General features: G+C 50.2%; 2 protein-coding genes across 2 annotated transcripts in view; one reads left to right on the forward strand and one right to left on the reverse strand.

The window, feature by feature from the left end:
• The window catches only part of CPAMD8 (C3 and PZP like alpha-2-macroglobulin domain containing 8), a 63,013-nt gene extending 60,136 nt beyond the window's left edge, over positions 1 to 2,877 (forward strand). The window contains exons 42-43 of the mRNA XM_058821078.1: positions 8 to 203; positions 1,328 to 2,877. Of these exons, the coding sequence (XP_058677061.1) occupies positions 8 to 203; position 1,328 (197 nt within the window). The 3' untranslated portion in view covers positions 1,329 to 2,877. The remainder of the gene's footprint in view (positions 1 to 7; positions 204 to 1,327) is intronic.
• A 1,986-nt stretch (positions 2,878 to 4,863) lies between these two features.
• On the reverse strand, positions 4,864 to 8,209 carry F2RL3 (F2R like thrombin or trypsin receptor 3). Its single transcript, XM_058821187.1, has 2 exons — positions 8,134 to 8,209; positions 4,864 to 7,000 (listed from the first exon to the last, which is right to left on the reverse strand). The coding sequence occupies exons 1-2, from the start codon at positions 8,207 to 8,209 to the stop codon at positions 5,931 to 5,933; spliced, it is 1,146 nt and encodes a 381-aa protein (XP_058677170.1). The 3' UTR covers positions 4,864 to 5,930.
• Between the last annotated feature and the right edge of the window lie 5,109 nt (positions 8,210 to 13,318).

Below are 13,318 nucleotides of genomic sequence, written 5' to 3' on the forward strand. Positions count from 1 at the left end.
CTTGCAGCTCCTGCCGCTCTGGTTCCCCCAGCAGCCGAGGAGGGGCCCCCCCTGCACTCAGACCTGTCCTACTACTCCTACGAGTACGACCCCGACGCCTTCGCCGTGGAGGGCGATGCGTTCGAGCTGGCGGCAGAGCTGAGCACGGCCAGCACCTCCAGGGCAGGGGACAGCAGCCAGGCTGAGGCCACCCCAGCAGAATGGTGAGTCCACATCAGAGCTCTAAGCCACCTGTGGTGTCCTTGTGCTGGTCAGTTCCCCAAAAAGGGAATGGGGCAGCTCAAAAAGGCTCTGGGACCTCAGTGGTTTCATCCCCAGGGGGATGGAGTGATCTGTCACTGGGTGTGTTCAGCTGGAGCAGAGGAGCCCAGGGAAGGTGGGGAGGGGGAATGGACATGGATCTTGCTTTGGAGTGACAGGGACAGGAGCTCAGCAAGGGCTGGAGCTGTGCCAGGGCTTGGCATGGAGCTCAGGGCAAGGTTCTGCCCCCCGAGGCTGCTGGGCACTGCCCAGGCTGCCCAGGGAATGATGCCAAGGCTGCCAGAGCTGCAGGAGTGTTTGGACACAGAATTCATAAAATTCACAGAATTCCAGAATCATTGGGTTGGCAGAGACCTCCAAGATCATCAAGCCCAACCCAGCCCCAACCCCTCAACTGAACCCTGGCACCCAGTGCCACATCCAGGCTTTGTTAAACACACCCAGGGATGGGGACTGCACCACCTCCCCGGGCAGCCATTCCAGAACTTCATAATCCTTTCCATTAAAAACTGAAAGAATAATAAATTTTTCCCAGTATCCAACCTATATTTTTTCCCAATATCCTAATTAGGTTTTTTCCTAATATCTTACCTATAGGATAGGATCTCACCAACTTCCTGATATCCAACGTATATTTTTTTCCTAATATCCAACCTAGATTTCTTTCCCAATATCCAACCTGTATTTCCCTTGGCACAGCTCGAGGCTGTGTGCTCTGGTTCTGTCAGTTCCTGCAGACAGAGCCCAGCCCCAGCTGAGCACAGGCACCTTTCAGGAGCTGCAGAGAGTGATGGAGGCACCCCTGAGTCTCCTTTTCTCCAGGCTGAGCACCCCCAGCTCCCTCAGGGGCTCCTCACAGGGTTTGTGTTCCCAGCCCCTCACTGACAGAGCTCCCAAGGGTGTCAGGGTGGGTTTTTGGGGGGTCTGTGCAGGGACAGGGCTGGATTTGATCCCTGAGGGTCCCTCCCAGCTCTGTGACCTTTTCAGCTTTCCCAGGCTTAGCAATATCTCACGAAGATGCATCACAGCAAGGTGACTTTTCCTCCTTGCGTTCTCTTCCCCACAGAAATACATAATTTAAATCCAGAGAAGAGGCTCAGAATCAACTCCTGTATGAGTTTGCTCCTCCAGATGATGACCTGCTGCAGAACAGAACCTGAATGATGACTACTTGCTGATGCCCTCAGAACTGTAGCCTTTGCTGCCCCACGGGGCAGATCTGGAGCTCTAAGGGGGACACTCAGAGTTATTTTCCTGTCCATTTTCCTGCCTTCTTGTGCATCCTCTTTGGAGCCCTCCCAGTGGTGAGAGACCAATATGCTGTGTGCCCTCTAGGTGAGAAAAATAGGGGCTGGAATTCAAACTTTGATAGAGCATTTCCAAGTGTTTTCTCTGCTATCAGGATTTTCTGCAAATGCCATTTCCTAGCTACACTTAGAAGCTAAGTCCAGGCCTTGTGCTTAGCTGAACTGCTGTTTGAGGAAAGATGGCTGAGAAGTTTTTTTGCTCAAATTATAATAATAAAAAATCAGTGTGTTTTCCCAATTATGACATAGCAAGAGGCTGCTCATCTCCCCCAGCCCATCAGGAAAGAAACACTTCCCTGTAGCTCCACTATTCAGGGAGGTGCATTTAACCTGAGAAAACTGAAATCCACTGCCAGGGCTGAAAGGTTTCATGTCTGCTGCTGTTTGCAGCCTGAGCAGAGGCAGGGCTGAGGTGGGGGAGCCCTCTTTGTGTTGCACTATGTGCTGACACAGGGGCTGCTTGCAGCCTTCTCAGCCCCTGAAAATGAACCTGGCTCAGGCACAGCCCTTTTTAAATATTTGCCTGACTTCACCAACCCCTTTTATTTTGCTCCCACTGGCATCCAGCACAGCATGTTCTGGTCCTGGTGCTCCCTGGCCAGTACCAATCCCTGGTGTCACAGGCTGGACTCCCTTGGTCTGACCTGCCCCAAGCAACGTGGCAAAACTTAAAAAGAAAAGCTTTGTGTTCCCAAAAGTGCAGGAGCCAAGATTTTTTGAGTTTCCCTTCCTGCCTGGAGCAGCATTGTTCTCTTTGGAGGAGTTACATGCAATTGCCTCTTGCAAAATAGTGTTAATATTTTATCCTCCCACTTCTATTGTTACCAGGACCCAGAGCAGGGTGGAAACTCCTTTTTGAGGGTGTTTATTGGTGAATGGAAACAGAAAAAAAAAAAAAAAAAAGCCCAGTTCCATTCATTTTTAAGGCTTGTTTACACAGGAACCATGACAAGAATATATCCCAGTATAGACATTCCATTCCAGAATAAAGGCAAGTTTATTCCAGAAAAATGTCCACATGGGGACAACCAGGAGGTGTCCCAGAGGTTGGGCATGTGTAGTTTCCAGTCCTTTTTGTCTGGGGCCAGACATTTGCAGAATGCAGTTGACATGATGAAGGTCTGGCTCTTGAAGTTCCCAGAAATTTCTGAGCTGCCTCAGAAGTTGGCAGCTGTGCCAGCCTCCCCTCATGGGGATCCTGCTGGGATGAGGGTCCAGGGTGTGCAGGGGCAGATCCTGCCCTCACCCTGGCAGCTGCATTCCTGCCTGGCAGGTAAATTAATGCCTTTAAACTAAAATTCCACTTCCTGCAAGCGACTGTCCTGGCAGGCTATTGTGTACACACACACAGGACTGGGTCAATATTTATCCCTGGGTAAATAACAGGCCTAGTGTGAGCTGCAACAAGATTCCTTTTTTATTTTCTTCTTTTTTTTTTTTTGGTTTTTTTTTTTTTTTGTTTTGTTTTTTTTTTTTTTGTTTTCCTTTTCTAAAACTCAAAACTGCACACTGCACAATACAAGCCCTGCTGTTTGCTGGTTCAGGCTGCAGCTGTTTGGTGCTGAGAGTTGGAGGATGAGGCATTTGGTCACACTGGTAATGGCTGTGGTTGCCTTCATCCAGGAGCTGGGACCTGTGCTCAGTCCTCAGTCCCTTTGTAGTGTTCCTCTCCTCTCTCTCACCCATTGTACACCCAGTGGAGAGATATTTGAAGTAATTTGAAATTTATTGGTCCTCTCACAGATCTTTGGGCACTCAGATCTCCTCCTGGAGATGAGGAGATGAGGGTAGGGAGCTCCTGCCAAGAATCAAACCAGGCTTTCTTCACTTCCCTCAGGCTGTGGGACATGTAATGTCCTAATTCCAGCTGCAGACATCCCCCTGCTGCTGCCAGGTAAATAATTCCTGCTGGTGGCGCCAGCCCATCAATCAGGGCCTTGTGTGAGGGATCTCTGTGCTAGTGCTGGAGGCAGAGGAGTCTGGCTTCTGTTTTACAATTCAAAGGAAAGCCAGAGAGCCCTGGACCCTCAGAAGGCAAAGGCAGAGCAGCTTTAGTGTCCTCAGAGCCAGACAGAGCAGGGCAGTGTTGTGGGAGGGGATGGGACAGGATTTCTGGATCCTCACTTCACCCCCAGCCTTGGCACTTCCAGTCCCTCTGCTCTTGGCAGCCTCTGCCTCCCCTGCTCTTGCTGCACCAAACCAGCTCCTCTTTGTGGCTAAAAAGGAAAAAAGGTGATTTTATTGAAGGAAATGAGTCAAGGAACCTGCAGTTCCACCACTGTGGTTGCCTTTTCCCCCCATCACAGGAATAAAGGAGGTCTCTGCTCCCTTCTCCACCCCAGCTGAGGGTCCAGAGCTTTCCCCTGTCCCACATTTGCTATTCATGTTTCTTGTAACCATCATTCACTCTTATCTAGGGGGGAAAAATCATAGATTATTTTTTCTCCATTGTTCAACATCCTGCTTGGAATACAGAAGCTGTAGGACTGGATCCCTGAGCAGCACAGCTGAACAGACTCAAAGCCACTCACAGGCTTAGACCCAGCTCTGCTCAGTCTCCCTCCTGTCCCTGAGAGCACAAGGACATCTCAGGCTCCCATTTTATGTACCTCAGCCAGGCAGTTTAGACAGAAAGATTGGGTTTATTTTTTTATTTTTCCACCAAGGAAAAGACCAGCTGGGTGCTGGAAAGCCAAAGCCAGCAAGGCCAGCGGCTGCTGCTGCTGCTGCTTTGGGTTATTTCTGGTTTAAAGACTTTGCCTCCCTCTATCAAAGATATTTCTCCTTTCCTTTTCCTGATGGTCCCTCACTGCAAAAGGAGAAAAGTGCCAGTGGGTTTGTAAGACACAGAAATTGCTTCTTCCACCTAGTTCTGTGACTGAACAGCTGCAGCAGTGCTAGTTATCAGTGATTGATGCTTGCAATCCTTTCAAGGAAATGAATATTTATATATTTGTAACTGTACATTATGCAGAGTAATCATTACCATGGTATTTATTTTAAAGCAATAGTCCCCCTTGTTCTTTCTTGTCCTGTGTTTTGGTCTTGCCTCTTCCCCTCCTTCTTAATCAGCCTCAGTAGAAAGCAAATACCAGAAGAATGTTCAGCTTGCTTGAAGAACATCCCTGACACACCAGCACTTGCTTTGCTCACACTGACTGTTGACATTTAATGCACAATAACCTGGTTTTCATTATTGTGAATAGAGAAACTCTTTAGAAAACCTCTCCCAGCCTGGGTTTGGGGTTTTTTTTTAAGTCTCTGCTGTTTCTGAGTGAGTGCCCAGCACCTGGAGCCCAGCTTTGTGTTTCCCCTGCCTTTTGCCCCCACAGGTACACACAAACAGCTCTCTGACCAGTTGTTGGTTTGTTCACACACATCTTAGCAAGTCTGAGTCCAGAAAAGTGTTTTTTTTAGATTCTGATAAATATTTTATTAAAAACTGATTTTAAGACAATCCTCTCTGCCTCTTATTCACACTTTATGTTGTCAAGCCTGTGCTGGGAAAACGAAAGAATTAAGGAGCTCTAAAGAGGTTTATTGCTCATTTCTACCTGGCTGCTCTCAGAGCTGTGCCCCAGTTGTGTCTGAGAGATGAGCAGGCTGCATTTTGTCAGATTTGCAGCAGGTTCCATCAAACAACAAACCTGAGCACCTCTTTGATCAGAGCCAGCTTTTGGCTGTGGGTGACATTGCTCAAAGGGAGTGTGGAGTACCAGAGGCTTTGCTCCATTCCTACTTTACTATTTCCCTTCATCAGACATCATTTTTTCACAAAATCCATTAACACAACCTTTGCCTGAAAGGAATGATGGATGCCAAGGGTGATTTGCAAAAACAGGGATGAGTGAAGAGGATTTTTACACCTTTTACCAACAGTGGGCTGGCATTGCTGACAAATCAAGCCAAGAATGTTTTTGCTACACAAGCCAGCGTTCTGCACTCTTTTGACAGACTGCTTTAGTTCAGGAGAGTAGCTTTTGAAACATTTAGAAATCTGGGGTTGCAATGATGGGTCTTCTTCAGTTTTAGGGGAAGGGAATATGCATTTAAGGACAGAGAACAAGCCAGGAGCAGGACTAGCAGGGGGAGTTCTGGAGGAACACCAGACCCATCTGAGGAACCTCCCTGGTGGTGTGTGAGCAGCTGAGAAGCTGCAGGCAGTGTCCCAGTGCAGGATGGATGTGTCCAGCACTCAGCCTCTTGTCTGGGCAAAGAACCCCACAGCCTGACTTTATTCATCCTTATCTGTGCAAACAGGGAAAAGCACTCGTGGGAAACACTGTTCTGGGTGAAAGTTGTGGAATTCGAGTGCTGAATTCCTCTTATCCCCTCTGTGTGCATGATGAGTGCCCTGGAGGCTCACACCAGCGAGTGCTTGGAACGGGGCAGCGTTTCCTTGGAGGTCTTTAGGGACGTGGTGGTTTTTTTGCTGCCCCTGAACACTCTCCTCTTTACCTTTTCCCGAAAATCCTCTGACACGTAATAATACACAAAGGGATCAGCACAGCTATTGAAGGTGCTGAGGGCCAGGCTGACCATGTAGCTGAGGTACAGCCGGCCGTGCAGCCTGGAGCAGGGGCTGGAGTAGTGAAGCAGCAGCAGGATGTTGCTGGGAGCATAAAAAACCACCAGAGTGACCACCATGAGGGCCGTGAGCTTGGCGGCGTGGCCGTAGCGGCCTCCCCCTCGCAGGAGGACGCGCAGCACCGCGCCCGAGCTCAGCACCAGCAGCACCAGCGGCAGCAGGAAGGCGCAGGAGATCAACACCACGAAATAATAAAAGTAAAACCCATCGTCGTCATGCCTGGGCAGCACATCGTGGCACAGCGTGAGGCCTGCCCCGAGCAGCGGGTAGGATTGCTGCTGCAGGGTCAGGGGCAGCGTGAGGGCGGCGGAGCAGAGCCAGACCCCGGCACAGGTGCTGGCGGCCAAGGTGGGAGTGCGGAAAGCGCGGGAGGAGAAGGGGTGAGCCACGGCCAGGTAGCGATCCACGCTGATGCAGCTGAGCAGCAGCACGGAGCAGTACATGTTCCCGTAGAACAGCGCCGTGGTGAGGCGGCACAGCCCTTCCCCGAAGGGCCAGTGGTTGCCCAGGAAATAATAGGAGATTTTGAAGGGCAGCACGGAGATGAGCAGCAGGTCGGCCATGGCCAGGTTCATCAGGAACACGGTGGGGGCCCGGCGCTCGGCCCGCGTGGCCAGCACCCACAGGGCCAGGGCGTTGGAGGGCAGCCCCAGCAGCAGCACCAGGACATACAGACACGGGATGAGGCGCACCGTGATGGCACTGCCCAGCTGGGCACGGGTGGCCTCGGGGATCAGCAGGTAGGTGACGTTGTTGACCGTGGCCTGGTCCCCCGGGATGGCTCGGGGACAAGGGGTGACCTCTGGAGTGCTGGGCTGATCGCTGGTGCTGTTCTGGGAGTAATCTGGGAGGGGAAGGAGGCCTGTTACTCAGGATGTTACACACTCAGCCTGTTACTCACTCAGGATGTTACTCGCTAAGCCTGTTACACGCTCAGACTGCTACACACTCAGCCTGTTCCTCACTCAACCTGTTCCTATTCAGTCTGTTCTTCACACAGCTTGTTCCTCACTCAGCCTATTCCTTACTCAGCTTGTTCCTCACTCAGCCTATTCCTTACTCAGCTTATTCCTCAGCCTGTGTTCCTCACTCAGCTTGTTCCTCACTCAGCCCATTCCTCACTCAGACTTTACCTCACTCAGCCTGTTCCTCACTCAGACTTTACCTCACTCAGCCTGTTACACACTCTGAGCACACAGCTCACCCCAAAGGCTGCTCTTTGTCTTTTCTGTTGTGTCCCTACAACTGGGAATGTTCTGGAAAGGCTGTTGAGTGACAGGCACAAAAAGCTGGCAGAGTTAGGCGTGCATGAGCCACCCTCAGCCACCTCTCTGAGAACAGCCCTGATTCCTTTGCCCTGTGGTTTCCCACAGCTCACAGTGGACTGTGATGCTCTACAGCTCTCAGCAGGCCTAGGGATCCAGAGAGAAATTCCCGTGTACAACCATGAACAGGCCTGGGAATCCAGAGAACAATTCCTCTGTACAGCCATGAACATTCCTGGGAATCCAGAGAGAAATTCCCTTGTTCAGCCATGAACAGGCCTCAGAATTCAGAGAGAAATTCCCTTGTTCAGCCATGAACATTCCTGGGAATCCAGGGAACAATTCCTTTGTAAATTCATGAACAGGCCTGGGAACCCAGAGAACAATTCCTCTGCTGGGCTTTCACAACAATCTGTAGTTCTGGAGCCACTCCAGTGTAAAGTTGTGGCTCTGGGTGTATAATTAGCTGAAGATTTAGCTTTTGAGTCCTTTCTGGTTTACTACTCCTCTCTTTTTCCTTTCTCTTTCTAGTTTCTTCCACCCCACCTTCTTTCTCTGCTGTATCACCTCTGTTCAACAAGAGCCACACGAAGCTCTATCAGAGCATCCTCCCATGTGAACCCATTACAAAAAGGGATTTCAGGGATTTTACAAAGCTCCAAACACCCAGCACTTTAACAAGAGGCAGCTTTGACCCAAAGCAGACACTCACCATCATAGTCTGAGGCCAGGCAGAGTCCCCAGAGGGCCCAGCAGAGCAGGAGCTGCCTGATCCCAAGGGTGCCCATGGCAGTGCAGGGTCTGGCAGAGCCCAGAGCTGTGTGGGAGCAGCAGCAGCAGCAGCAGAGGGACCCTGCTTATGCATTTCCTGCTCCTGCTGCTCCTTAACCCTCGGAAGGATGAGGGGATGGAGGGGCTGGCACCACTGGACACCCCCAGCGTCAGACTGGGACTGGGAGGGGCTTGTCCACCCAGGCCTGAAGTGTTTTAAGGCTGCACTTCATCCTCAGAGTGAGATGGTGGCTCAAGTGACTCATCTGGGTCTCCTTCCTGCTCCGGAATATTCCTGGAAATAACAAATGTGGGGTTTGGTCTGCACGTAAACAGAACCCATGCAGCTCAGCCCATGGAAATGCTGAGCATTCTCCACTACAGAGACCTGAGTGGCTCTGTGGGTGAGCTGAAGTCTTTTCCTCAAGCCTGAGTCACAGCATTTGCTGGTACTACAAACAGGGAGATATCCCAGACATCAAAGCTGCAGACCACACAGATCTGCCAGTGATTCCAGGGGGCTCCTGCAGGACTCATGTTCTGGCAGTGGAAGGGTTTTAGTGTCAGCCTTGCAGCCTTCAGGACAGGCTGGGCCCTTCTGAGTTCCCCTTTATTCCCTTTTATTCCCTTTTATTCCCCTTTATTCCCTTTTATCCTTTTTATTCCCTTTTATTCCTGGCTAAACAGCACCAAGCTCCTGCACCTTTTACTGCAGAGGATGGTTAAAAACCCTCTGGTATTTTGAGGACTTTGCACTGGAAAGCAGCAGCAGGAGCACCATGACACACCAAGGGTGGGTGGCCCAGAGAGGAGAAGCTTTGCTTCCTCTGATAAAGCACTGGGACAGGGAGAGCAGCTCCAAGCAGCAGGAAAGGGGCCTGCAAAGGGCACTCAGGAAGTCCCTGCTGGTGGGGAGATAATGGGGAGCTCCAGCCACTCGTGCCCCACAAAAAGCTGCTTTTCCCCACAGCTGAGCAGTCCCACCCTGCACAATCCCCACTGTGCCTGGGATAAGAGCCCAGAGCAGCACAGGGAGCTGCAGACAACCCAGATGATGCTGGAACAGGGCCTGGCAGAGGCTAAATGAGCCTTAAGACCCTTTCCTGCCAGGTTCCACCTGCTCTAACCCCCAGGCAGGTCCCTCCCGTGCTCTGCTCTGGGAAGCTCCTAAATCTCTTGGGTAGATGGTTGTTAATTGCTGCCCTGAGATGTGCAGGGTGTCTCTGTTTCAGCCTGTGTGTCTGAATAACAAGTCTGGACTCTTCACTTTTCACTCTTGAAGTTGTTTATTAATTCTTATCTATAAAATTTTACTTTCTGTTCACCAGGGCAGCCACAGGCACTCTCTGTGTTGTCCTTTTATACTACAAACTACCTATAATTAATTCCCAATACCCATCACCTGTGTTAGACAGTGCACTTCTACTCTAAACCAATCCCAAAGTGCCAACATCACTGCAGAAAATGGAGAAGAAGAAGAAGAAGAAGAGGAAGAGGAAGAGGAAGAGGAAGAGGAAGAGGAAGAGGAAGGAGGAGAAGGAGAAGCAGAAGAAGAAGAAGAAGAGGAAGAAGAAGAAGAAGAAGAAGAAGAAGAAGAAGAAGAAGAAGAGGAAGAAGAAGAAGAAGAAGAAGAAGAAGAAGAAGAAGAAGAAGAAGAAGAAGAAGAAGAAGAAGAGAAAGAAGAAAGGCAGGACACACCCAAGTTCCTCCATCCTGTCCCCATAACCCCCATACCAAAAATCCTAAAATCTACATTTTTACCCCGTGATCATTTTATTATTATACTATTTAAATTTCTGTGACTTTCAGGTCCTCATACAAAGCTGGTAGCTTGCTCCAGGGGGCAAAATCAAATCCCCAGGTGCTCTGGGCTGCGTGCCAGGGTCTCTGAGCCCCCTAGCAGGGTTCTCAGCAATTCTGGACACCCAGAAGGATGCACGGAGTTCTGACACCTAAATCCTCTCCCATCCCCTGTGTCAGAGCCCCAGTGTGGCGTGGGTCAGTGGGACAGGAGGGTGCTGGGCTTTGGGCTGTGCTCTGCAGGGAAGGAAGGAAGGACAGGAGCTGGAGCCCAGGCAGTAGGAACTGTAAATTTGGTTTGGCAAGGCGAGGAGGAGCAGCTCGTTTCTTTCTCCTCTCCTCATGAATGGCCTCTTCTGTGAAGGTTGCAAATCTGAGCCTGGCTGCTGTTTGATGAGATTCTTCTATTCCAAGGAGAAAATGATCCTATTTCCTCTGCTTTCACCATATTCCCACATCCCTGTGCCGAGCGTGTCAAGAGGTGGAGTTGCACTGGCAGGGAGAGGGAAGATGCAATGTTAGATGTTTTGCTTTTGTGATTCTCTCAGGATTTATGAACCATTGCAGAATGACTCATGTGGCCACATATTTTCCATGCCTCAGCCAGGATCCTTTCCATGCTCTGTATGCAAAAAATTAGCCATAATCAGGTTCAGATAGTGTGCAAATCACAGCCCTGCTTCCTATGGGCAGGTCTCTGGAGTGGAGCAGAGAGGGGTTACTCATCTCTGTATCCTTCATTTTTCAGATGCTGTGTGATCTTTAGTGACTGCCTTAGATGCAGAACAGCTTGCCTGAAAATTCTCATGCCAGAGGTTTGTCACGGCTTGTTAACATCTCTTTAAGTCGTGTGATCCCTGCCCTGTGGGGTAACAATTCGGTTTTAAAGTAATTCATTGTGCAATAGATCATCTCCTGGGAGCAGGGGCTCTTCCATTCCGTGGTTCTGAAGCCAAAAGATGTAATGCTGGAAATCAGGCTGGGGATTTCAGAGCTCAGAGGGAGGGTGCAAACCCCACCTGGCCTGTCCCACACATCTTGGAGGCTTGGAAGAGCAAACTGTGGTGGGTAAAGGATGGGATTCACTGTGGCAGCTCCAGGGGGTTCCTGAGCAGCAGCTTGGACCTGATTCTGCAGGTTCTGCACATTCAAAGTGCCCTAAAATCTCTGACACAGGTCCCCTCCTTCTCCCTGGGCCATCCTGAGACTCTCCATGGCTCCAGGGAATGCTCTCCTCTCCTCCTGCTCATCCTGCATCTCTCCTGATCCTCTGGGATCCCACCCTGGGTGATCCCAAACTTTCTCCTCAGCCTCACCCTGCTCGGGGAGGCTTCTCAGAGCTGCTTTTCTGCCTGCTGGCAGTTGTCACTTCACACCATTAAAGTCCATGTGAAGACATTTTCCTGGAAAATTTGAAGCTTATTAACACCCCTACAGCTCAGTGCTCTGGAATAGCTTTTGGAAGGGCCTTTCTCAGTAAAATAGTGACACCTGGTCTGACACAGCCTCATCATCATCATCATCATCATCATCATCATCATCATCATCATCATCATTCCTTCTCAGCATCAGGACCCTTTGGATTCATTCTTTATGAAGAATGAATCCTCTTTAGCACAGGTTAGGGGTTTACTTAACTAGGAGTTTAGTTAACTTCTCTTTAGCACAGGTTAGGAGTTGCCAGATTTTAATTTAGTCTGTAAATTGTATTAGTTAGTTCTAATCCAGAGGAATGGTTAAAACATGAAGAAAACCTCAATTTGTGTTTGCTCACCAGACTCTCTCACTGATGAGAGAACCCCAACTCTCCCAGTGCATCCCTGTGATGAGGAAACAATTAAAAAACATCCTATAATACTAAATGCTTGAACTCAGGCTTAACAACTCTGGGTTTAATTGTGGAAACCATTTGTACCTATCCCATCCTGCAAACCTGAAGGACGTTTTAAAGCTGTTTGCTGCTGTCCACTGAGAACTCCAAGAGCTCTCATGTCACACCTGGCTGTGCAGCTCAGGGAACATCCCCTTTGTGAGAGGACCAAGAGAAGACTTGCAAAGTGCAAAAGTGGGCTGTGTCCTCTGAGACCCCCCCACCACCATTCTAATCCAATTATTCTGTGCACAGAGGGTTGTTCTGGGGAGAACAACACTTTGTTTCCCTGTGAGTGAGCAGGGGGCTGCCCAGAGAGCAGAGCTGCCTTTTGTTATGGCAACAGAAGTGTTGGGGATGATGTCAAGGAAACTCCTATCAGCTCTGGGTCACATCACTGCAGCTTCATTTGCAAAATCCACTCATTCATTTGTCCTGCAGAGCTCACAGGGAACACACTTAAACATGTTATTAGCCAGGAATTTGGGGAGGCTGAGGGAAAGGCGGGTGGAGGGTTATTTTCATGGTTGCAGTTGTGTTGTCTTAACCTGTAGCAGATGTGCTGGTGGGGTTGGGAACAGGGATGAGCCCCTTCTCCTGAGCCCTGCTGGTGTTCACTGAGGGGCTCCTGGGGCTGTGCCTCACCTCAGAGGTGCTGCTGGGGCTGCAAGGAGTCACTGCCGGGCAGGACACAGCTCCAGAGCTGGAAGGATCCCACAAGGATCAAATCCAGCCCCTGGCCCTGCATCTTTGTGAGACAGCTCTGAGCCTGGGCTGGGAAAAGCTGAAAAGGTCACAGAGCTGGGAGGGACCCTCAGGGATCAAATCCAGCCCTGTCCCTGCACAGACATCCCAAAAACCCCACCCTGAGCACCCCTGAGGGCTCTGTCAGTGAGGGGCTGGGAACACAAACCCTGTGAGGAGCCCCTGAGGGAGCTGGGGGTGCTCAGCCTGGAGAAAAGGAGACTCAGGGGTGCCCCCATCGCTCTCTGCAGCTCCTGAAAGGTGCCTGTGCTCAGCTGGGGCTGGGCTCTGTCTGCAGGAACTGACACAACCAGAGCACACAGCCTCAAGCTGTGCCAAGGGAAATACAGGTTGGATATCAGGAAAAAAATGTAGTTTGGGTATTAGGAAGTTGGTGAGATCCTATCCTATAGGTAGGATATTAGGAAAAACCTAATTAGGATATTAGGAAAAAAAGTATAGGTTGGATATCAGGAAAAAAAGGTTTTTACAGAAAGGATGATGAAGTTCTGCAATGGCTGCCCGGGGAGGTGGTGGAGTCCCCATCCCTGGGTGTGTTTAACAAAGCCTGGATGTGGCACCGGGTGCCAGGGTTCAGTTGAGGGGTTGGGGCTGGGTTGGATTTGATCTTGAAGGTCTCTCCCAACCCAGTGATTCTGTGAATTCTGTATCCAAACGCTCCTGCAGCTCTGGCAGCCTTGGCACCATTCCC

The sequence above is a fragment of the Ammospiza caudacuta genome, chromosome 28 (genome assembly GCF_027887145.1).
Source record: "Ammospiza caudacuta isolate bAmmCau1 chromosome 28, bAmmCau1.pri, whole genome shotgun sequence".
In the NCBI taxonomy this organism is placed as follows: domain Eukaryota; kingdom Metazoa; phylum Chordata; class Aves; order Passeriformes; family Passerellidae; genus Ammospiza; species Ammospiza caudacuta.